This window comes from Microcaecilia unicolor, chromosome 8 (genome assembly GCF_901765095.1).
Source record: "Microcaecilia unicolor chromosome 8, aMicUni1.1, whole genome shotgun sequence".
Classification (NCBI taxonomy): Eukaryota; Metazoa; Chordata; class Amphibia; order Gymnophiona; family Siphonopidae; genus Microcaecilia; species Microcaecilia unicolor.
In genome coordinates, this window is record NC_044038.1 from 68222901 (window position 1) to 68249163 (window position 26263).

A 26263-nucleotide genomic window follows, 5' to 3' on the forward strand; every position below is an offset into this window, starting at 1 on the left:
CGAACAAGTGCAAAATATACAGCCACTTATCAAATAAAAACTGCACATATAAAATAATGCACTGTAATGTACAGCAATTAATTTTTTTTAGTTTTCTTCCTCAAAGTTGTTTTCCTTCTCTGCTTTAACATAGTTGTGTTATAGTTCCTTTTCCAGGTTCTCTTTCCTTCTATTTCTTTCCCATCCTCATTTCTCTTATCTGTCTCTTCAGCATTTTCCAGTCACTTCTCTCTAACCCCATCACCATCTCTTCACATCATTTTTTTTTTACTGCTACTTATTCATATTTTATATCCTCTTTCACCCTATCTCCTCTCATCTTCCATTCCTCTACCCCTTCCTTTCCAGTTCCCTTATCTAAATCTCAGCTTCTTTATAGCCCAGCTTGCCTTCCCCATCCCTCTGTTCCTCTGTCTCGAGCCCAAACATCCCAATTTCCCCAGAGGGTTCTAATTTTTTTTTTAAATGATAGCCAGCAAAGCTTTTAGTAACCACTTTCCCCTTCTATCCCCAGCTCAAAACAGTTCCCTCTGCCAAACCTCAATCTCCCTCTCTTTCAGTGCCTCCCCATAAGCCTCCCTCTGCTTCAGTTACCCTTCCTCCAGTCACCATATCCCCCTCAGTTATGAGCAATAACTGACAGTGCCCATCACAGGATCACTGAATGAGTTCATGGCAGTCCTGCTACCACCTCTATTTGCAGCACATGTACCAACCTTTTGGGATAATGGATTCAGAAAAGACCAACACAGTGACCATGAGGCAATGCACATGCTTATTCAATGTACCTAAAATAACACTCCATCAGCTGCAATCTGCAGTCATTGGCACCAGGAGTTTAGTTGATATTGGTGACTGGCATTTATATATTTTTGGAGCCCTGGTTTACCAGTCAGTAGCGTAGGAAGAAAATAGATTTTGGGTGGGCCTAAGGGGGAAATAGGTGGGCACTAAAAGTGCTCCCCACCCCCACTCCCCTCAAGTCCGCCTCCCAAACTCAAGCTACATCAGCAGGTGCCACTGTTGGGTAGACCTGTGCCCACCCATAGCTATGCTGGTGCTACCAGTCCCTCTTCATCTCCATATCCCCATCTGTAAATCTTTCTCAATGCACAGGGAAGTGGGAGCAATGGAAGGCTAGACAAACCCCAGGAACAATAAGGTTAAAAGTTTATTGCTATGGTGTGTAAAAAAACACTATAAAAATAACATAAAATCAGTGCTCAAAATACACTATCCAGCTTATTTTCAAGAGATCGCCGGCCATCTTCCAACACAAATCGGGAGATGACCGGCGATCTCCTGAATCTGGCCAAATTGGCATTATCGAAAGCCGATTTTGGCAGGCTTCAACTGTGTTCCGTCATGGGGCCGGCGAAAGTTCAAGGGGGCGTGTTGGCATGGTAGCGAAGGCAGGACAGGGCGGGACGGGGGCGTGCGTTGAGGTGGCCGGCTTCACCCAATAATGGAAAAAAGAAAGCCGGCCTTGACGAGAATTTGGTCCACTTTATTTGGTCCCTTATTTTTCAGGTCCAAGTCCCCAAAAAGTGCCTGAACTGACCAGATGACCACCGGAGGGAATCGAGGATGACCTCCCCTTACTCCCCCAGTGGTCACTAACCCCCTCCCACCCTCAAAAAAAATCTTTAAGATCTTTTTTTGCCAGCCTCTATGCCAGCCTCAAATGTCATACTCAGGTCCATCGCAGCAGTATACAGGTTCCTGGAGCAGTTTTAGTGGGTGAAGTGGACGTCAGGCAGGCGGACCCAGGCCCATCCTCCCCCCCCCCTACCTGTTACATTTGTGGTGGAAAATGGGAGCCCTCCAAAACCCACCCGAAACCCACTGTACTCACATCTAGGCCCCCCTTCAACCCTTAAGGCTATGATAGTGGTGTATAGTTGTGGGGAGTGGGTTTTGGGGGGATTTTGGGAGGGGCTCAGCAACCAAGGTAAGGTAGCTATGCACCTGGGAGCTATTTTTTTTTTTACTTTTTAGAAGTGCCCCCTAGGGTGCCCGGTTGGTGTCCTGGTATGTGAGCGGGACCAGTGCACTACGAATCCTGGCCCCTCCCATGACCAAATGCCTTGGATTTGGCCGGGTTTGAGATCGCCGGCTTCAGTTTCCATTATGGGCAAAAACCAATGCTGGCCATCTCAAACCCAGACATCTCTGACATTTGGCCGGCCCCAACCGTATTACCAAAAAATAAAATGCCTGGCCATCTTTTTTGAAAATATGGTTGGCTCCGCCTACTTGCGGAGCCGGCCATGGAGATGGCCGGCGCCGTTCAATTATGCCCTTCCACGTATAAAACAGTACACAATAAAATAATATCAGTACTCAAAACTCAACTAATTCATATGAGCGAATCGAATTTCACTGAATTTCACTACAGCAGAAGTTAACTTGCTATCCTGCTTATAATCGAACGAGAAAAACGCCCAAGTTCCGACCTAAATCGGGAGATGGGCGTTTTTCTCACAAAAACAAATAAAGCGGTATAATCGAAAGCCGAACTTTGGACGCTTTCAACTGCACTCCGTCGCGGATGCGGACAAAGTGGACGGGGGCGTGTCGAAGGCGTGGTGAAGGCGGAACTGGGGCGTGGTTATCACCCGAACAGAGATGGGCGCCTTTCGCCGATAATGGATGCGTTTGTAGCTAGAATTTAGGGCACTTTTCCTGGACCCTGTTTTTTCACGAATAAGGCCCCAAAAAGTGCCCTAAATGACCAGATGACCCCCAGAGGGAGTCGGGGATGACCTCCCCTGACTCCCCCAGTGGTCACTAACCCCCTCCCACAACAAAAAAATGATGTTTCACAACTTTTTACTTTCACCCTCAAATGTCATACCCTCCTCCCAAGCAGCAGTATGCAGGTCCCTGGAGCAGTTGTTAGGGGGTGCAGTGGACGTCAGGCAGGTGGACCCAGGCCCATCCCCCCCCTGCCTGTTACAATTGTGCTGCTTAATGCTTAGTCGTCCAACCCCCCCAAACTCACTGTACCCACATGTAGGTGCCCCCCTTCACCTCTTAGGGCTATAGTAATGGTGTAGACTTGTGGGCAGTAGGTTTTGAGGGGGATTTGGGGGGCTCAACACCCAAGGGAAGGGTGCTATGCACCTGGGAGCTCTTTTACCTTTTTTTTTGTTTTTGTAAAAGTGCCCCCTAGGGTGCCCGGTTGGTGTCCTGGCATGTGAGGGGGACCAGTGCACTATGAATCCTGGCCCCTCCCACGAACAAATGCCTTGGATTTATTCGTTTTTGAGCTGGGCGATTTCATTTTCCATTATCGCTGAAAAGCAAAAACGCCCAGCTCACACCTTGGCGAATAACACATGGGCGTCTATTTTTTTTGAAAATACGGTTCACTCCGCCCCTTCACGGACCCGTTCTCGGAGATAAACGCCCATGGAGATAGGCGTTTCTGGTCGATTATGCCCCTCTATGTCTCTTTAGATCTTGCCTTAAAGCCTCTGCCTTGCACAGGGCCTTTTGGTCTTCTTAGCACTTCTTTGCATCTGTGCTGAATAGCTAATAAGTTCACTAGCATGGATAGAAATGTACTGCGCACTAATGTCTATGTTTAGTAGATTTTTGATATACTGCCTTTCTATGGCACAACCAAAGCAGTTTACATATTATATAAAGGTACTTTCTCTGTTTTGTACCTGAAGCAATGGAGGGTTAAGTGATATGCCCAGGGTCACATGGAGACAGTTTCCCCAGTTCTTAGCCCATTGTGCTATTAAGCTAATTATCCACTCCAAAGCAATCAAAGTCCTGGAGGACTTACAATCTGAGTTTGTACCTGAGGCAATGAAAGGTTACATAGTAACATAGAGGGGCATAATCGAACAGAAACGCCTATCTCCATGGGCGTTTATCTCCGAGAACGGGTCCGTGAAGGGGCGGAGTGAACCGTATGTTCAAAAGAAAATAGACGCCCATGTTTTATTCGCCAAGGTGTGAGCTGGGCGTTTTTGCTTTTCACCGATAATGGAAAATGAAATCGCCCAGCTCAAAAACGAATAAATCCAAGGCATTTGTTCGTGGGAGGGGCCAGGATTCATAGTGCACTGGTCCCCCTCACATGCCAGGACACCAACCGGGCACCCTAGGGGGCACTTTTACAAAAAAAAAAAAAGGTAAAAGAGCTCCCAGGTGCATAGCACCCTTCCCTTGGGTGTTGAGCCCCCCAAATCCCCCTCAAAACCCACTGCCCACAAGTCTACACCATTACTATAGCCCTAAGAGGTAAAGGGGGGCACCTACATGTGGGTACAGTGGGTTTGGGGGGGTTGGACGACTAGTAGCATTAAGCAGCACAATTGTAACAGGTAGGGGGGGGGATGGGCCTGGGTCCACCTGCCTGACGTCCACTGCACCCCCTAACAACTGCTCCAGGGACCTGCATACTGCTGCTTGGGAGGAGGGTATGACATTTGAGGGTGAAAGTAAAAAGTTGTGAAACATCATTTTTTTGTGGTGGGAGGGGGTTAGTGACCACTGGGGGAGTCAGGGGAGGTCATCCCCGACTCCCTCTGGGGGTCATCTGGTCATTTAGGGCACTTTTTGGGGCCTTATTCGTGAAAAAACAGGGTCCAGGAAAAGTGCCCTAAATTCTAGCTACAAACGCATCCATTATCGGCGAAAGGCGCCCATCTCTGTTCGCCCGATAACCACGCCCCAGTTCCGCCTTCACCACGCCTCCGACACGCCCCCGTCAACTTTGTCCGCATCCGCGACGGAGTGCAGTTGAAAGCGTCCAAAGTTCGGCTTTCGATTATACCGCTTTATTTGTTTTTGTGAGAAAAACGCCCATCTCCCGATTTAGGTCGGAACTTGGGCGTTTTTCTCGTTCGATTATAAGCTGGATAGTAACATAATAGATGACGGCAGAAAAAGACCTGCACGGTCCATCCAGTCTGCCCAACAAGATAAACTCATATGTGCTACTTTTTGTGTATACCTTACCTTGATTTGTACCTGTCCTTTTCAGGGCACAGACCGTATAAGTCTGCCCAGCACTATCCTTGCCTCCCAACCACCAGCCCCGCCTCCCACCACCGGTTCTGGCACAGACCGTATATGTCTGCCCAGCACCATCCCCACCTCCCATCCACCAGTCCCGCCTCCCACCTCCGGCTCTGGCACAGACCGTATAAATCTGCTCAGCACCATCCCCGCCTCCCGCCACTGGCTCTGCCACCCAATCTCGGCTAAGCTCCTTAGGATCCATTCCTTCTGAACAGGATTCCTTTATGTTTATTTATTTATTTATTTGCATTTGTATCCCACATTTTCCCACCTATTTGCGGGCTCATTGTGGCTTACAATACGTTATAAATGATGGAAGTACAATTATTTGCAGTACAATTATGGGTTACATTGTGATGAGTTATATAGGACAGAGTAAATTCAGGATATCATTAGGGGATAGAACAGTGGGATATAACAGTGGTGAGTTGAGAGGGGGACAAAACAGTATCGAGAGAACATGGAGGTCTGACAATTTGTCTGTGGGTAGGGTTAAAGAGTGGTGAGAGCGCGGGAGAAGAGATTACAGAGAGTGTATTGGTGCATGTCTATTAGATTGTATGGGCTTCATGTGTTTTGATCTTTGCTGTAGATTTTCTCAAAGAGATAAGTCTTTAGTAGTTTGCGGAAGTCAGTCAGTTCATAGATCATTTTCAGGTTGCGTGGTAGTGTATTCCAGAATTGTGTGCTCTTGTATGCGAAAGTCGATCCGTGCAGTACTTTGTATTTTATGCCTTTGCACTTAGGGTAGTGGAGATTGAGGAAGGTTCGGGACGATCTTTTAGTGTATTGGTGCGTGTCTATTAGATTGTATGGGCTTCATGTGTTTTGATCTTTGCCGTAGATTTTCTCAAAGAGATAAGTCTTGTTTGAATTCTGTTACCGTTTTCATTTCCACCACCTCCCGCGGGAGGGCATTCCAAGCATCCACTACTCTCTCTGTGAAAAAATACTTCCTGACATTTTTCTTGAGTCTGCCCCCCTTCAATCTCATTTCATGTCCTCTCGTTCTACCGCCTTCGCATCTCTGGAAAAGGTTCGTTTGCGGATTAATACCTTTCAAATATTTGAACATCTGTATCATATCACCCTTGTTTCTCCTTTCCTCCAGAGTATACATGTTCAGGTCAGCAAGTCTCTCCTCATACGTCTTGTAACGCAAATCCCATACCATTCTCGTAGCTTTTCTTTGCACCGCTTCAATTCTTTTTACATTCTTAGCAAGATACGGCCTCCAAAACTGAACACAATACTCCAGGTGGGGCCTCACCAACGATTTATACAGGGGCATCAACACCCCCTTTCTTCTGCTGGTCACACCTCTCTCTATACAGCCTAACAACCTTCTAGCTATGGCCACCGCCTTGTCACACAGTTTCGTCGCCTTCAAATCCTCAGATACTATCACCCCAAGATCCCTATCCCTGTCCGTACTTATCAGACTCTCCCTGCCTAACACATACGTCTCCCGTGGATTTCTATTCCCTAAGTGCATCACTTTGCATTTCTTCGCATTGAATTTTAATTGCCAAACCTTAGACCATTCTTCTAGCTTCCATAGGTCCTTTTTCATGTTTTCCACTCCCTCCGGGGTGTCCACTCTGTTACAGATCTTAGTATCATCCGCAAATAGGCAAACTTTACCTTCTAACCCTTCGGCAATGTCACTCACAAACATATTGAACAGAATCAGCCCCAGCACCGATCCTTGAGGCACTCCACTACTCACCTTTTCCTCCTCCGAGCGAATTCCATTCACCACCACCCTCTGGCGTCTGTCCGTCAACCAGTTCCTAATCCAGTTCACCACTTCGGGTCCTATCTTCAGCCAATCCAGTTTATTTAAGAGCCTCCTGTGGGGAACTGTGTCAAAAGCTTTGCTGAAATCTAAGTAGATTACGTCCATAGCTCGTCCCTGATTCAATTCTCCTGTCACCCAATCAAAGAATTCAATGAGATTCGTTTGGCACGATTTCCCTTTGGTAAAACCATGTTGTCTCGGATCTTGCAACTTATTGGCTTCCAGGAAATTCACTATCCTTTCCTTCAGCATCGCTTCCATTACTTTTCCAATAACCAAAGTGAGGCTTACCGGCCTCTAGTTTCCAGCTTCTTCCCTATCACCACTTTTGTGAAGAAGGACCACATCCACCGTTCTCCAATCCCTCGGAACCTCTCCTGTCTGCAAGGATATATTAAACAAATCTTTAAGAGGACCAGCCAGAACCTCTCTGAGCTCCCTCAATATCCTAGGGTGGATCCCATCCGGTCCCATGGCTTTGTCCACCTTTAGCTTTTCAAGTTGTTCATATGCACTCTCTTCCGTGAACGGTGCTCTATCCACTTCAATCTCATTAGTACTTTTTCCAGTCCATCGTGGTCCTTCTCCAGGATTTTCTTCTGTGAAAACAGAACAGAAGTATCTATTTAGCAAATTTGCTTTTTCTTCATCATTATCCACATAGCGGTTCGCAGTATCTTTTAGTCTCACAATTCCCTTTTTAGTCATTCTCCTTTCACTAATATACCTGAAGAAAATTTTGCCACCCCTTCTTACATTTCTAGCCATTTGTTCTTCCGTTTGCGCTTTCGCCAGACGTATATCTCTCTCTCTTGGCTTCTTTCAGTTTCATCCAGTATTCCTCCTTGTGTTCCTTTTCTTGAGTTTTTTTGTATTTCTGGAATGCCAACTCTTTAGCCTTTATTTTCTCAGCCACTTGCTTGGAGAACCATATCGGTTTCCTTTTTCTCTTGCTTTTATTTACTTTCCTTACATAAAGGTTCGTGGCCCTATTTATAGCTTCTTTCAGCCTGGACCACTGTCCTTCCACTTCTTGTATTTCCTCCCAGTCCATCAGCTCCTTCCTCAGGTATTCCCCCATTTTACTAAAGTCAGCATGCTTGAAGTCCAGGACTTTGAGTTTTGAGTGTCCGCTCTCCACTTTAGCTGCTATATCAAACCAAACCGTTTGATGGTCACTGCTGCCCAGGTGGGCTCCCACTCGGATATTTGACACGCTATCCCTATTTATGAGCACCAGATCCAGCGTTGCTCCCTTCCTTGTGGGTTCTGTCACCATTTGTCTGAGCAAAACACTTTGGAAAGCATCCACGATCTCTCTACTTCTTTCCAATTCCGCAGATGGAACCTTCCAATCTACATGTGGCAGATTGAAATCTCCCAGCAAGAGCAGCTCTCTCTTGTTTCCCAACCTTTGAATATCTACGATCAGGTCTTTATCTAATTCTTCCAATTTTGTCGGAGGTCTGTAAACAACACCCACGTGGACAGAGGTTCTATTATCTTTTTTTATGGTGATCCATATCGCTTCTTCCTTTCCCCAGGTCCCTGTCATTTCGGTTGCCGTGATATCATTTCTCACATATAGAGCTACTCCTCCACCTTTACAACTCTCTCTATCCTTCCTAAATAGATTATAGCCTGACTTGCCCAAGATCAGAAGGAGCTGAACTGAGATTTAAACTGGGTTTTCCTGGTTCTCAGTCCACTGTTCTAACCATTATGTTAGTCCTCTACTCCAAACTCCATGTGGATGTTAGGTTTGCTCCTGTGCAAAAATGTGCACTAAAGTCAAGCTAAGTAGTGCAAAAACCCTAGCACACTTTACTGCATTAGCCACTAACCTCCAGATTCTATACATGGCACCTAAATTCTCACGCACAAAGTGACTAATGAGCTCTGAAACATCAATAATTGCGTGCTAACAACCAATTATTGATGTTAATTGGCAGTCAATTATTTGTGTGCGCATGTCGCTGCACACTCTTCTATAAAAAACACAGCTCCTAACTTCAATTGCGCATATCTGAAAAGAAGCATATCAGGGGCATTCCAAAAAGTTGCACATCAATTTACAGAATTCATCTGAAGTGCGGTGCAGGCATTTATACCTGCTTTTAGCAGGCATAAGTATGACACCCAAAAGTTAGGTGCCAGATTTGCACAGAACACTATTTATAAAATAGTGCTTAGCGCTCAATTTTTTGGCGCTGACATTTATTGAACTCCTTCCTAAGACGGTAATTTTATAACAGGGTGCCTAGGTTAATCGGGCAGGAAGCCACCTATTTTATAAAAGGCACATAAGCATCTATATGTCTTTATAAAATACTAGCACAAATCCTGCAGAAACAGAACTTATGGCTCCTAAGCAGTGCCCACAGTATAAGTATGTAAGTGTTGCCATACTGAGACAGACCAAAGCTCCATCAAGTCCAGTATCCCATTTCCGACAATTGCCAATTCAGGTCACAAGTACCTGGCAAGATCCCAAACAGTAAAATTCATTTTATGCTGCTTATCCTTGAAATAAGCAATGGATTTTCCCAAGTCCATCATAGTAATTGTTTATGGACTTTTCTTTTAGGATGTTATCCAAACCTTTTTAAAACCCTGCTAAGCTAACTGCTTTTACCACATTCTCTGGCAATGAATTCCAGAACTTAATTATACATTGAGTGAGGAAATGCTTTCTTCAATTTTAAATTTAATACTTAGTAGCTTCATTATATTTTTGGAAAGCGTAAACAAGCAATTCACATCTACCCGTTCCACTCCACACAGTATTTTGTAGACCTCTTATCATATCTTCCCTCAGCCATCTCATCTCCAAGCTGAAGAGCCCTAGCTGCTGCTTTAGGTTTTCCTCATGTGTAAACTGTGACTCCTCCCAAACCCTTCCTTGAGCACACCTACTCTACAAGTATGTGCTGGATGCATCACATGTACTTGTAGGCATAATCTGATTTTTTAAAAGAGACCTCTTATTTGTGAAAAGGTGTTATAAAATGACATTGTTAGTGAACTTCAGCAAGTCATTTTCAGGGCTGACTCAGCCGCTAGGTGATAAGGCAATAGGCTTTGTGGTGAATGGCAATGCAGCATCAGCACAAACAGCAAAGGTATCACTTTAAAGCCACTATCAGTGGCAGACCTTTCAGCATCTGTGCACATGCACTTAACGCTTGCCCCCTTGAGAAGCAATTGAGGACACAGCAAGCTTTAAGTCTGAGCAGGATGCTGAAAGGCCCCACCACTGAAGGCTAGAATCGAATCCGAACTTGGTCCAGTGACAGAAGCTGCAACAGCAGTGATGGGGGGGGGGGGGGGGTGGAGAAATCCTTGACACTGAAGAGGGGAATACAAAAAAGGGAAGGTTATGGAGACCTGGAGTGGTATTAGAGAAGACCTAGACTATGGGTTGTGCCAACATGCATGGTTGCTTGGGCTGTCCCTGGTCACCATCTGTCTTTTGCCATCTACTGTATCTAGGGCTGGCTTAAACTATTAGGCAGACACTTGGGAGGCGGCAAATAGCTGCCTTAAATAGTACACAAAAACTCAAAGTACACAACAGTACACAAAAACTCAAAGAACCATCAGCGTGTAACTTTACCTGCAGTTAATGTAGGCAGTTTTTATACAGCCCATATACCCAGGTAAATTTATTTTGGAATACTGCTTTATATAATATATGAGAAAGAGGGAGATAATATCTATATGCAAAACAAATTTTAATATTTAAGAGCATGATAGCCAATTGTGCATTGCACAACATTGCACTGGGAGGCGGTGGTATTGGGATGATTATGATTACAGGGTGAGGCTAAAGGAAGGAGATCTATGGGCCTGAAAGGTAACTCAGAGGGGCACAAGGTTGACGAGTCACCAGGGCTATTTTGGGGGGAATGTGAGGGGAAGTTAGGGGGGGCTGGAGATTCACCCAATCTCCAGCCTCCGTCAACTTGTGTTGGGGGGGGGGGGGTCAGAGGGACTGGAAGGCCGCTTGACCTCCAACCCATGTGTCACTGGCTTGGGGTGGGGGTTTGGTTGGGGCCCTAGGCCGCCAGGACCTTGCTGTTTGTGGTCAGCTATCGATATTCAAGGGTAAAGCTCCTGAGAAACAGAGGCTCTCTGTTGAGCAAATCCCCCCTGACAACATCACAGCCCAGATAAGTGAAAAATATTCATAGATTCATAGTCAGTAAAATTGCTAAACTGCTTATTTAGCTAAAAGCATCACGGTTGTGTAATCCAGGAGGTTTTCAGACTTATGAGGAGCCTGCATTGTATCTCATTATACAGCAATTAAACATTGCTGCATGAGATTCTAAGCAGTCTGACATTCACAGGGATACAATCGAGGTGAATGCAGATTATCTGAAGTCTTTCCTCGTTAAAGAATAGAGAATAACCATCTTGTTTATGTATGATTGGACGGTATAATATACCACTGCAATCCACAAAAGGACAAGTTCCCACATGTAATCTTTTTCTTTTGAGCTAGGCACAGGAAAAAAAGATTTAAAATGCTCCTAGGTTTCAAACTAATTAATGTTTAATGTGGGGTATAAATGTCATAATAAATAAATAAATAGATAGAAACTCTGAATGTTGAGCACCTGATTTTCATAACATGATGTCTGTTAGTGGCACTTTACCAGGAGAATATAACAGTGCAAGTGTGTCCCTTTAACCAGCCTCTCCAAATGACACACTGATTATGATTTATAACAAATTACTACTCTATGAAAAGTTATTCCATTATTATACTTCCTCTGTGTACCATATACTGCACAAGCCAGCATGTTTGAAAATAAAAGTGAGATTAAATAAAAATGCTACCAACAATAAAGAGCCACAAGGTAGATGTAGCTGCTCATAGGTTTGCTTGCTTTGTATTGAGTGATGGCGATGACGACTGTGTGGGGAAGGGGAAACAGAGATTAACTTAATAGGCTTTAACGTTTTGACGTTTATCCTGCAACCATGTGTTTCACGTGTTCTGCATCCGTGGCTGGTGCATTGTGGGGAAGAAGCAGACGTGTCCTTACTGTAAAGAGAAGGTGGATCTGAAGCGAATGTTCAGTAACCCGTATCCTTTTCTGGGCAGTGATGGTTTCTCTGTCGGTGTTCTTTCACTAATACCTACTAGTGCACTTTGCTGGTGAGGACAGGGATCCTTTAGTGGAACAGATTGGCACAGTGTGCTTAACATCTGGTGGTAGTTGCCACTGATCCAACCTCTGGTCCAATATCAAAAAGTTCCACCCCTTCCCTCACCTCTAAATATAATAATAATAATAATAATGATTGCTATTATTTCCAACCCAGTAGAAGTTGGAAACAATTATACAGAAGTAGTGAAAAATGTCTGACTTGGGAACAAAACAAATCTCTGAAAGTTTAATGGAATGGGATGAAACTTGGCATGTAAGAAAAACTGGTAAAAAGACGAATTGAGTTTGAAAATGGGCCAAATAATCCCTCTCCCTTCTCCCCTCCAAAAAAATGGCCCAGTGTGTGAGATATCTTTGAAAAAAGGAGTTAGTTTCTCTAGCATAGAAACTTATTAAACAGGGAAACACAGTAGTTAGGGAATACCTCCTTTCAAACTGCCTCGTCCCTGTTCCAGCTCTCCAAGCCACCAAACCTTACCACAAACTGCCCGCCCCCAAAATCTGACTACTTTAACTGCCCCACCCTAAAAGACTACCTCCTGCAACTCCCACCTCCCTGCAAACTGCTCCCATCCCCAAAACTCTCCCCTGCAACAGTCTCACCACTTCACAAACTGCCCCATCCTGAAAACCTGCCTCCTGCAACTCTATTTCCCTGCAAACTGATCTCACCCCCAGCAACTTCCTTCCTGCCACCCACCCAATAACTACCCCTGCAACTGCCTCAACACCCCATAATTGCCCCACCACTGTGCAAAGTGCCCTACCCCCAAAAATTGCACTTAGTTCTTGCCCACCTACCTGCAAACTGCCCTACCCCAAAAATACATCTCCCAACTGCCTCACTACCTTGCAAATTGCTCCAAACCCAAAAAATAACTCCACAGCTCTCCCATCATCCTGCAAATTGAACCTGTACTGATAAACTACCTCTACAACTCTCCCTCTGCTTTGCAAACTACCCTGCCTCCCAAAACTATCCCCTTAACTGCCCCGACACCCATACAGCTGCTCATATTCCCAAAACCTACCCCTACAACTCCTCTACCATCCCACAAACTGCACTCCCCCGAGTTATGCTCCACAGACACAACACATGTGAAGTTAGGAACTAAGAAGGAAGCTCTCTTAGTCTTTTTGGCATGATGCAAGTTCTATGCCACATGTTAGCAGTAAATCTGAGAGACTGCAATCGTATTCCACATACCCTGTCTTAGGAATGAGGTTCATGCCTGTCATGGTATGTGCAAAACTAACCCATTTGGAGAATTGTCCCAGATATAGACACTCGCATACGTAGTCTCAAGGGTTGCAAATAATTCCCTAAGTGATACATTGCCTGTTTCCAGGATCACTAGGAATAGAGGGGCTAGAAAGAATCGCAAGGCCATGCTCTGCATGCTTCCTCTACTTATTAGCCTCTTTTATTAACTGGACCATCATATAAAAGAGATGCACACTCAAAGCTATCACTTATTAACCTCTTTTATTAACTGGACCATCATATAAAAGAGATGCACGCTCAAAGCTGTCATCGCTCCTAATTCTTTATAAACATTGGGCCGTCCATATGTCCATCAATGTACGCATCCGCTTCTAGTCATATGTATAACCTTTTTTTTATTATTTTATTGGGAGGCGGGGCTGGTGGTTGGGAGGCGGGGCTAGTGTTGGGCAAGACTTCTACGATCTGTGCCCTGAAAATGGCAGATACAAATCAAGGTAAGGTATACACAAGAAGTAGCACATATGAGTTTATCTTGTTGGGCAGACTAGATGGACCGTGCAGGTCTTTTTCTGCCATCATCTACTATGTTACTACGTTACTATCTAAGCTCCTTGGCTCTAACTCACCTGTGTCTGGAGCCCCTCCCATTCCCTGTAACATGGGAAAAACATCATAGGGATTCCTATGACTTATTGTCTCCCAGCCCTTTCCCTTACCCCACCCCCTCCAGGAACTGGAGAAGTGCTCTTCCAGGTAGGGAGATTTATCATTCCCTAACTTATGGGCAAATGATCAGAAGCAAACATAGGCATTAGAGGCTATTAGCGCCATATTAGCAACTGCGTTTGTAACCGCCCCATGATCAGAGCCTCCGAGTGTGTGAAACAACACGCTCGTGGGCTCTGACCACAACTAGCATGCAAATGCATGCTAAACAAATCTCTTAGTGCAAGTAGCATGCAAATGCATGCTAAACATAATCCTCCCCAATGACCAGCGAGCAGCATGCCAAACATCGGTGCACTGTCCATGGCAAGTTCTACACCAGCTCGGAGAGGGTTTGCAGACCATTGAGGAAGAATGGTGAGCCCTGTTCAGCATGCATTTGCATGCTAGCAGGCCCTCCATTCCCCCCTATACAGAACCCCACAGGAGCAGGAACCCCAACCCCCCCACCCCAAGCCAACAACACGGGGCTGGAGGTCCAGTCCCCCTGACCCCCCCAGACACAAGTTCACAGTGGCTGGAGATCCAGTGGATCTCCAGCCCCCCTAACTCCCCTCATATCCCCCCAAAAAAGCTCCAGTGGCCCAGTGGGCCGCAAAGCAAGCCCCCCACCACCACCTGCTGGTCTAGCGGCCCTCTTCCCCATCCCCATACCTTTGATGGAGGAGGGTGGTAGTACACTCCCTCCTCTTCCAGCAGTGCTGCTAGACCACCAGGTTGGGGGGTTGATTTGCATCCATTGGGCCACTAGGGCTTTTTGGGGTGGGATGTGAGGGGAAGTTAGGGGGCTGGAGATCCACCAGACCTCCAGCCCCCCGTGTTGCTGGTTTGGGGTGGGGGCTCAGTGAGGGCACTAGGCTATCAGGGCTATGCTGTTTGGGGGTCTGGTGGTCCCACATACCTCCAGCCCCTTGTGTTTGACAGGTCTGGGCTTTTGACAGCCCGGACCTGTCAAACAAGTGTGGGGGGATTGTGTGTGAGCATGCCTCCCACATTTTACTCTATGATCAGAGATAATAGGACACATCATTTAGCATGCTATTATCTCTGATCATAGGAGCAGTAAAGCCCCGTGCTGTTCCTGCGCTATTTTTAGAGCGCTGTTTGGAACAGCACAGGGCTTTCAATCATCTGGGCATTAAGGGGCTTTTCTCACTTTGGGGAGGAATTTCTTTCTCTATAGAATTTAGAGGGATTCCTACTTCTTCAAGGGAGATACTTAATTTCCTGCAAGCTCCCCTGAGATGTAAAGTCTGAGTGCTGCTCCCTTCTCCCCTGTACTTTGTGTAGGGCTGGTGTTAGATAAGCAGGGACTCTGGTCAGAAACTGGGAAGGGGGCCCCAGAGCCCACCTGCAAGATATGCCTCCTTCAACTACCTGTGGCATAGGGACCCAGGGCAATTGCCCTGGTTGCTACTCCCTATCGCCAGCTCTGACTTCGTGAGACTTTCCCAAAGGATCACAGCGTGTAACTTCATTGGTTAAAAAGTAATTAGCAGGCAATAATTGCAGAGATGCCAAGGGTGAACCATCCCAAAGAGTGAGATTTATCACACCAAGGAGCGAGATTGAAGACCAAAGAGTGCCACATCATAAAATAATCAATTTGACACAATCATGCGAGAACTTAAGAACACTTCCTCCCTCACTCATAAGGTAAGCAGCTGTAACAGCACCCTCCATCCCACTGAAGACACAGCTCGATATCCCTCAATGACCTGGAGCTACAGGGCTGAGCAATAACTCAACAGGCAACCAATGAAGTTCAGAATAGAAAGTTTGAATCGACTCAAATCTGGATAACCACACTTGGCTCCAAAATGAGAACATTGGACGAGCAGAGGAACAATGCTTAAAACTACAATTCGTAAGCGATACCAAATTTGAATAATCTGAAGCGCTATATTTGAACCTCTACTTTGTAGCATGTTGAAAGACTTCCTTTAAATGCTCTAAATGCTTAACATGCCCTAAATGCTTTATATACATCTGAACTGTACTACGGATGAGAATTGCTTTAAAAGCTTTAAATGCTTTACATGCTTTATATGCTTTAAATGCTTTATAGGCTCTAAATGCTTTACATATATCTGAATTGTATTTTGGATGAGAAGTGCACTACGGACTGTAAGCGCAATTTGTGCTTTAAATGCTTTATATGCTTTAAATGCCCTATACATATATCTGAATTGTACTACGGATGAGAATTGCACTACGGACTGCTACGAAATTCTTGCTTTATATGCTTTAAATGCTTTAAATACATCTGAATTGTACTATGAACTATAAGCGCACACACTATGCTGCATGAATAACTGTAAATTTTTAGATAAACACCAATGCTGTATTCAGATAATACTACGGATTACAAGCACACACACTCTACTGAATGAGTAACTGTAAAGTTTTAGTCAATCAGCAATGTTTTATATGGATGAACACTAACTCATACATGCTCCTACTGCACTATACAAACCAATACCAGCATGGAAACTAACAAAATACTCCTTATCATCTATTGCATCTACCTAATCCACCACACGCTCACAATCCCTCTCACGGCCAATAATGTACCCGCAATACACAAAACATACACACAACCCATGTACAAAACACCTCTCCAAAAGACCAAAAAATGGAACGGAAAACCTTTCACCTATGGACACAATCAACAGAAAGGAAAGAAAGGACATAACAAACTCAAACACCAAGAGAACAGACAACTAATAGAAATCATTACAGACTCAAATCCAAATGAACCCCACCAGCTAATACAAATAGGTTATATAAATGCCAGATCTGTAGTCAACAAAACCACGACAATAACAGACTGGATCACAACTGACAACCTCAATTTCCTACTCATCAGCGAAACCTGGATCCATGACCCCAAAGATCCCATAATCTTAGAGCTATGTCCTCCAGGGTACAAAATTACCCACTGGACAAGGAAAGGAAAAGAGGAGGAGGAATAGCCATAATCTATAACTCCCAATTCACCGTCACAACAATAGCAGAATCCATACTTCCTCAACTGGAAATAGCCTCAGTTAGAATCAACCACCCAACCCTACAAGACCACCTGAACCTTATCTTGTTTTATAGGCCACCAGACAACTGGCAAAACTCCCAAACACAGTTTATGGATTTCATATCGAACACATGTGTCTCCGCCCAAAACCTTCTCATAGCTGGTGACATCAACCTTCACCTTGAGGACACTAACCTAAATAACGTTTGCGAATACAAGGACTTCCTCCAATTATGGGAGCTCCACTGGCCAAACATGCAACCTACCCATAATAAAGGACATACACTAGACATCATCACATACAAATTCTCATCAGAACCAAATTTTGCACTGACAGAAACTAAATGGACAGCTACACCATGGTCTGATCACTACAGAGCAAACCTCTCCCTTCAATGGCGAACAAAAGATTTGCAACATAAGCAAGAACAACAAACATATACCACGAGAGGCAAAATAGACCCGCTAACATTCTGGCAACAATTCTATCATGACAAATGGACAGCACCAACAGACTCACACCAATTTCTTCTCGAATGGGACAATAGATGCAGAATCGTACTAGAGAACATAGCACCACTTCATACTAGAACCTCACACAGAAAAAAACTCAATACCATGGTTTAACGAAGAACTAAAGGAACTAAAGACACAAGTCAGAAGATTAGAGAGAGCATGGAATAAGAAACAAGATGACCCCACATTCAACGACTGGAAACAACTACAAAGAAAATACAAATACACCATCAGACAAACTAAAAGATCATATTATTAAACTAAAATCGGACCAAACTACAAAGATACACATAAACTCTTCCTACTCATAAACAAACTACTAAATACCACACCGGTTACTTCTAACAACACAGACACCCCATCAGTAACCAATCTTGCAAACTACTTCAAAGAGAAAATTATAAAGCTATGACTCATGATACCTATCAACACGACAGACTACGTACACCTCCTTGAATGCCTAGACCCAATAACCGGGGAATTCCTAGCAGACCGATCATGGACTAATTTTGACATACTTTCGATGGACAATATCTCTCAATTGCTTGGAAGATATGCTAAGTCACAATGCAAATTAGATACCTGCCCTATCAGCCTGATAAAATCTGACCCTGAACAATTCAAATCAGACCTTACGAGGCACCTAAATTACATGCTGCAAAATGGCCTCTTCCCTAAGGATAAAGGAAATATTCTACTTACCCCTTTACCTAAAGATGCAAAGAAAAATACTAATGACCTAACCAACTATCGCCCAGTGGCATCTATCCCGCTAATAACCAAACTCATGGAAGGTGTAGTGACAAAACAACTCACGGACTACCTAAATAAACACTCAATTCTACACGAGTCTCAATCAGGATTCCGTTCAAACCACAGCACTGAAACTGTACTAGTGACTTTAATGAACTCATTTAAACAATCAATCGCAACCGGTAATAACATACTCCTACTACAATTCAACATGTCCAGCGCCTTTGACATGGTCAACCACGGAATATTACTAAATATTCTTGAATACTTCGGAGTTGGAGGGAACATTCTCAACTGGTTCAGAGGATTCTTGACCATAAGATCATATCAAGTAATAGTGAAGGAGGATACTTCAGCCCCATGGACACCTGAATGGGGAGTCCCCCAAGGATCCCCCCTCTCACCAACCCTCTTCAACCTAATGATGATACCCTTAGCCAGGTTACTAGCCAACCACAACCTCAACCCCTACATATACGCAGACGATGTCACGATATATATCCCGTTCAAACACGATGTAAAAGAAATCACCAATGAGATCAACCAAAGCCTCAAAATCATGCACTCTTGGGCTGATGCATTCCAGCTAAAACTCAACACAGAAAAAACACAGTGCCTTATACTCACCTCACAACATACAGTGGTGGAAATAAGTATTTGATCCCTTGCTGATTTTGTAAGTTTGCCCACTGACAAAGACATGAGCAGCCCATAATTGAAGGGTAGGTTATTGGTAACAGTGAGAGATAGCACATCACAAATTAAATCCGGAAAATCACATTGTGGAAAGTATATGAATTTATTTGCATTCTGCAGAGGGAAATAAGTATTTAATCCCTCTGGCAAACAAGACCTAATACTTGGTGGCAAAACCCTTGTTGGCAAGCACAGCGGTCAGACGTCTTCTGTAGTTGATGATGAGGTTTGCACACATGTCAGGAGGAATTTTGGTCCACTCCTCTTTGCAGATCATCTCTAAATCATTAAGAGTTCTGGGCTGTCGCTTGGCAACTCGCAGCTTCAGCTCCCTCCATAAGTTTTCAATGGGATTAAGGTCTGGTGACTGGCTAGGCCACTCCATGACCCTAATGTGCTTCTTCCTGAGCCACTCCTTTGTTGCCTTGGCTGTATGTTTTGGGTCATTGTCGTGCTGGAAGACCCAGCCACGACCCATTTTTAAGGCCCTGGCGGAGGGAAGGAGGTTGTCACTCAGAATTGTACGGTACATGGCCCCATCCATTCTCCCATTGATGCGGTGAAGTAGTCCTGTGCCCTTAGCAGAGAAACACCCCCAAAACATAACATTTCCACCTCCATGCTTGACAGTGGGGACGGTGTTCTTTGGGTCATAGGCAGCATTTCTCTTCCTCCAAACACGGCGAGTTGAGTTCATGCCAAAGAGCTCAATTTTTGTCTCATCTGACCACAGCACCTTCTCCCAATCACTCTCGGCATCATCCAGGTGTTCACTGGCAAACTTCAGACGGGCCGTCACATGTGCCTTCCGGAGCAGGGGGACCTTGCGGGCACTGCAGGATTGCAATCCGTTATGTCATAATGTGTTACCAATGGTTTTCGTGGTGACAGTGGTCCCAGCTGCCTTGAGATCATTGACAAGTTCCCCCCCTTGTAGTTGTAGGCTGATTTCTAACCTTCCTCATGATCAAGGATACCCCACGAGGTGAGATTTTGCATGGAGCCCCAGATCTTTGTCGATTGACAGTCATTTTGTACTTCTTCCATTTTCTTACTATGGCACCAACAGTTGTCTCCTTCTCGCCCAGCGTCTTACTGATGGTTTTGTAGCCCATTCCAGCCTTGTGCAGGTGTATGATCTTGTCCCTGACATCCTTAGACAGCTCCTTGCTCTTGGCCATTTTGTAGAGGTTAGAGTCTGACTGATTCACTGAGTCTGTGGACAGGTGTCTTTCATACAGGTGACCATTGCCGACAGCTGTCTGTCATGCAGGTAACGAGTTGATTTGGAGCATCTACCTGGTCTGTAGGGGCCAGATCTCTTACTGGTTGGTGGGGGATCAAATACTTATTTCCCTCTGCAGAATGCAAATAAATTCATATACTTTCCACAATGTGATTTTCCGGATTTAATTTGTGATGTGCTATCTCTCACTGTTACCAATAACCTACCCTTCAATTATGGGCTGCTCATGTCTTTGTCAGTGGGCAAACTTACAAAATCAGCAAGGGATCAAATACTTATTTCCACCACTGTAACATAAGTAACTTCACCACCATATCCACACCAAACTTTTCTCTTCCAGTCTCAAACAATCTGAAAATTCTGGGAGTTACCATTGATCGAAATCTCACACTCGAAACCCATGTGAAGAACACAACGAAAAAGATGTTCCACTCCATGTGGAAACTCAAGCGAGTAAAACCTTTCTTTCCAAGAGCCATTTTCCGTAACCTGGTACAGTCGATGGTGCTAAGTCACCTGGACTACTGCAACGCACTATACGCGGGCTGTAAAGAACAGACTATTAAGAAACTTCAAACAGCCCAGAATATCGCAGCCAGACTCATATTTGGCAAAACAAAATATGAAAGCGCGAAGTCCCTAAGAGAAAAACTTCACTGGCTCCCACTTAAAGAGCGTATCGCGTTCAAAATCTGCACGATTGTTCACAAAATCATCCACGGAGATGCCCCGAGCTACATGCTAGACCTCATGGACCTGCCTCCCAGAAATGCTAAACGATCAGCCCGCAAACTCCTTAATCTGCACTTCCCCAACTGCAAAGGATTAAAATACAAGCTATCACATGTGACCAGCATCTCCTACATGAGCACACAGCTATGGAATGCATTACTAACTGACTTGAAAACGATTAACGAAATAACTAACTTTCGTAAATCACTGAAAACCTATCTCTTCAACAAGGCCTACAATGGGAATCCATAGCTTACTATAACACTACACCATGTCACCCTATTCTGATAGTCATCCTTCTATGACTTTGTTCAGCAATTTTTTCCTCATCCATAATCTTGTTGTAACACCAACTGTATCTGTCTCCTGGAATGGCGATGCCATAACAGGTTTCTGTAAGCCACATTGAGCCTGCAAATAGGTGGGAAAATGTGGGCTACAAATGCAATAAATAAATAAATAATAATAATAATAATAATAATAATTGATGCACCATCAACCCAGATGGCCAACAATTGCAACAATAAGGAAGACCAGACCACTGGTTGGGGTAATAACAGGGTTGCAGCTTTATTAGCAAACAATAAGAATCTAAATTGTCCATGAGCCAAATATCTTCTTTCACCCCAGACTTCCTGGCCCACAATAGGTCCAGTTGTCCTGCTTTCTTCAAGTAAAGCCCCTCCCCCCTCCGTGCAGTATCTCAAGGTTAAGATACCTTCTCACCAGCAGCCACATGACTGCCTGACTGCAGTGTGACCCCCACTACTGCTAGTTGCAGCTCCATGCTGCTAACCCTGAAGACAGGTCACCCCATGTCCATGTATTCTGCTACCAGACCACTGCATTATTGTCTCTTTCCCTTCCCCCTCCCCTTACACATTCAAAAGTTGTGACATATGCACAATCCAGGGTAAATATATTCTTCATTGACCCAAGGAAGGAGTCTAGTTCCTGAAACTAGTTACAAACATATTGTTAGTCCCATAAAAGAGTTCACTAACAACTTATTTGCTGACCCTAATTCTACATAATACTTAAGTGGTCTCACAAAGTTGCCACAACACTTCATTCAAACTTCTAGTATGAAATGTTCTGGTCAGGTTAAACATTTTCATTTCTTATACTCAACTCCCTGCTCCATCAATGCTTAAGACTTTCTTAACCCCATTACCTGTGAGGATGAGACACCGCCTGCAGAACACAAACTCCATCCCAGAGGAAGCGTTGCAGGTCTCCGAAGAAGAGAGAGTTTGTGGTTAGATACCAGGATCTCTGTAAAGAAAAAGACTGATTCACACCTGCTCCCCATATCCCTAATCCATTTGTATGGAGTTCAAGACCCTGAATCCACTATCCTGTCTGGTCATCTCCAGCACCCTGCTCTGTCCTGTCTAGAAACCTGCACTAGTCTCCTTTCTGATAACCAGTAATAGTTATTCAAAATATCTTGTGATTTGTAATGATTCCTTTTCACAGGTGGCATGGGATTCAATAGAGTTTAGAGAAGGCCAATCCTATATAATAATTCTCACCTCCAACGTTCTATGCTTGGGACCGTGGCCCCCTGGCTGCAAGTGGTCTGCGAGGCAGACACGCACGGACGTCACTGACGTCAACACAGCTGATTCCAAGGCAAGGGGAGGAGTAGGGAAACACGCGCAGCATGTTTCCCTACTCCTCCTACTGCCTCGGAATCAGCTGTCACCCCCCCACGCTATGGCCCCCTCGAACCCACCCCTCCCGCGAACCTGTCGATCCCTCCCCCCGGAACGCCGAAAACTGCCGCCACCGCCGCCGCCGTTGTTGTACTACCTTCCCTTCCCTTCCCGTAGGTTCTTCAATCATCTTCTTAGAAAGTTTAACTCCGTGTGTCTGGCGTCTGATGTCAGATGCACTGAGTTAAACTTCCTAAGAAGATGATTGAAAAACCTACGGGAAGGGAAGGGAAGGTAGCACAACAATGGCGGCGGCGGTGGCGGCAGTTTTCGGCGTTCCGGGGGGGGAGGGAACGACAGGTTCGTGGGAGGGGGTGGGTTCGAGGGGGCCGTAGCACGGGGAGGGGGGAATTGCCTGCCTAAGGCCCGTTTTCTTGCCTACAGAAACGGGCCTTTTTTACTAGTAATTAATATTTAACAGCGAGCTGGACAGGTTTGTAGAGAAGGGAATAACAAAGGATGGATTTTTACTAAGCTGCAGTAAGCACTAACATGTGCTTACCGCAACTTAAAATGGCAGTTCAGAATAGCGTACCGCTACCCACTTACTAAGAAATTTCGTTTTTGGGCTAAGGGTATGTGTCGCTGCAGCCACATTGCCATGGTGCTAACTGATTAGTATGTGATAGCATGTGAGCTCTTACCACCTTCAAAATGGGTAGTGGTAAGGGCTCACACGCTAATTTTTGTCAATGGTTGCTTGCTAATACCACACTACAACGGAGAACTCGAACGCCCCACGGGAGAACACAAGTGCAAGTAAAAGTGGGATGTTTGACCACGGAAAAACAAATCCTGGAGACAATGATCTTGGAAATGCTTATTTATTTGTTAAAAAAGGCTCGACACAACTGTTGTGTTTTGGCCGTCAGGCCTGCATCAGGAGTCTTAGACACCTAAAAGAACAGCTGATCTGTGCTAAGGATGACCAACGATATAGTGATCTGTAGACAAAATGGTCTTTAAAAAGACCTTTGATTGAACGCAGCTTGTGAACAAGTCTGATATCGTAAGCAGCATGAAAAAAACTCTACTGTCCAAGTGTCTACAGACCACTATATCGGCCACGGTTACTTTATAGAATATAAATTTATCCACAAAAATTGTGTAGAAGAGTGATAAGCGTTAATGTTCTTCAAATTTCAAAAAGAATGTATTTATTAGGTGAAGATGATGTATAAATTAATGATTGTTTAACCAGCAAATAAACTGACAGCAACAGGCAACCAGGAAACTAGGATAAATTTATCTAATATAATAAAAGGCACCCTCAACGTTCTGAGGACAACATTCTGAAGCCATCTGACGTCACTCCCAGGCTGAAGGGTTCGTGGATTCATGGTGTGAAGCCTTCAAGCCAGCCAGCCATCTCTGCCCCGCCCTCGCGTCAAATGTCATGACATCGAGGGCGGAAAAAAAAACAAACAATTCCGGCAGCGCAGAGGCAGGGAAGGAGGCGGCGCTCCCGACGTCTCTAGCCTTCCCTTCGCTGTGTTCTGCCTTCTTCTGACGTCAAGGATGACGTCAGAAGAAGGCGGAACACAGCGAAGGGAAGGCTAGACGTCGGGAGCGCTGCCTCCTTCCCTGACGCTTCGCTGCCGGAAACGCCACGGAGGTAAATTTAAAAAGAAGAAGAAGAAAAAAAGGGATGTTGGGGGAAGAGAAGAGGGTGGCCAGTAAAGTTGAAAAATGGGAGCGGGAGGGCAGGGGAGAAACGACAGCATGGATGCGAAGGGGGGGGCATGGATGCGAAGGGGGGGGAGAAGAGGGCGGGCCAGGCTGGGACATGGGAGAGAGAGGAGCATGGATGCGAGGGGGGTCATGGAAGGGAGAGTGGGGACTTGCTGGAAAAGGATGAATGGAGGCGGCAGGGGACAGAGGAGCATGGATGGGCATGGATTGGGAGGGCAGGGCTCAGGGAGAGAGGGGAATTGCTGGAAAGGGATGAATGGAGGAGGCAGGGGACAGAGGAGCATGGATGGGCATGGATTGGAAGGGCAGGGCTCAGGGAGAGAGGGGAATTGCTGGATAGGGATGAATGGAGGGGACAGATGGGCATGGATGGATATGGATTGCAGGGCAGGGCTCAGGGAGAGAGGGGAATTGCTGGATAGGGATGAATGGAGGGGGCAGGTGACAGAGGAACATGGATGGGCATGGATTGGGAGGGCAGGGCTCAGGGAGAGAGGGGAATTGCTGGAAAGGGATGAATGGAGGGGGCAGGGGACAGAGGAGCATGGATGGGCATGGATTGGGAGGGCAGGGCTCAGGGAGAGGGGAATTGCTGGATAGGGATGAATGGAGGGGACAGATGGGCATGGATGGATATGGATTGCAGGGCAGGGCTCAGGGAGAGAGGGGAATTGCTGGATAGGGATGAATGGAGGGGACAGGTGACAGAGGAGCATGGATGGGCATGGATTGGGAGGGCAGGGCTCAGGGAGAGAGGGGAATTGCTGGAAAAGGATTAATGGAGGGGGCAGGGGACAGATGGGCATGGATTGGGAGGGCAGGGCTCACACTCTCTCTCTCATATACAATGTCTTTCTGACTCTCACTCTCACACACTCTGTCTCACACTGTATCACATTCACTCTCTATGTGCCACACAGTCACTCACACACTCGCTTGGTCTCATACACTCACTCTCACAGAGAATCTGTGTCTCACACACACTCTCTCTCTCGCCCACACACACACACTCTCTCTCACACTGTGTCTCACATACACACTTGCACACACTCTCATTCTCACACACACACTCTCTCACAAACACACTCACACCCAGACTCACTCTCTCTCTCACACACACACACTCACACTTTCACTCTGACTCTCAAACAGTCACTCTCACATACACTCTTCCAAACATACACACTCCGAGGAAAACCTTGCTAGCGCCCGTTTCATTTGTGTCAGAAACGGGCCTTTTTTACTAGTATTCTATAAAGTAACCGTGGCCGATTTTCTTTTGGCACGATCCAAACCGGCATAATTCTATCATTAGTTCACTAATCCATTATTCATACAATCGTTTTTTTCTGATATTGTATCTCTTTCAATACATTTATCCATCACGTTTATTAGCACTCATTTAAATTTATTGGTGTTTAAAATTACCCTTCATTTTCACACAATCACAGCGTTTTAAATAACGTTCACCCTATTCACAATCATTCTTTCGTCGGTATAAACAATTGGCAATGGTTATGCAATGCAATCTATCATTCACATCACACAATTAGTTTAGTTTAATAGTATTCCAATTTCCGCTTTCAATTAGCTGTCATTTTTTCAGACGTTTGTCTTTTTCCCTCCATTTTTTGAAAAACGTCATTTCCTCTATTTCATCTATTTAACAGGGATTTTCGCCACCGCCATTTTTTATAGCAATTGGCAATTGCACACGCTTTTTAGGAGAGGAGGTAAGCACTTACAATCAATGCATTTTTTTTCTTTTTTACAGTTTTTAACCATCATACAGACTATTTGTGATTCAGTTAGTAGATTTTTGTTCGTTTTGCATAGACATCGTTTTGGTAATTTATGCTTTAAATGGTTGGGAAGATACATATGTATAATAAACAGTTGAC

The 26263-nt window shown here is 45.0% G+C and overlaps 1 protein-coding gene across 1 annotated transcript in view; it reads right to left on the minus strand.

Annotated features, from left to right (window-relative positions):
- The window catches only part of LOC115476780 (carcinoembryonic antigen-related cell adhesion molecule 1-like), a 167096-nt gene that overhangs the window by 38309 nt on the left and 102524 nt on the right, over positions 1-26263 (minus strand). The window contains exon 9 of the mRNA XM_030213359.1: positions 22127-22199. Within this exon, the coding sequence (XP_030069219.1) occupies positions 22127-22199 (73 nt within the window). The remainder of the gene's footprint in view (positions 1-22126; positions 22200-26263) is intronic.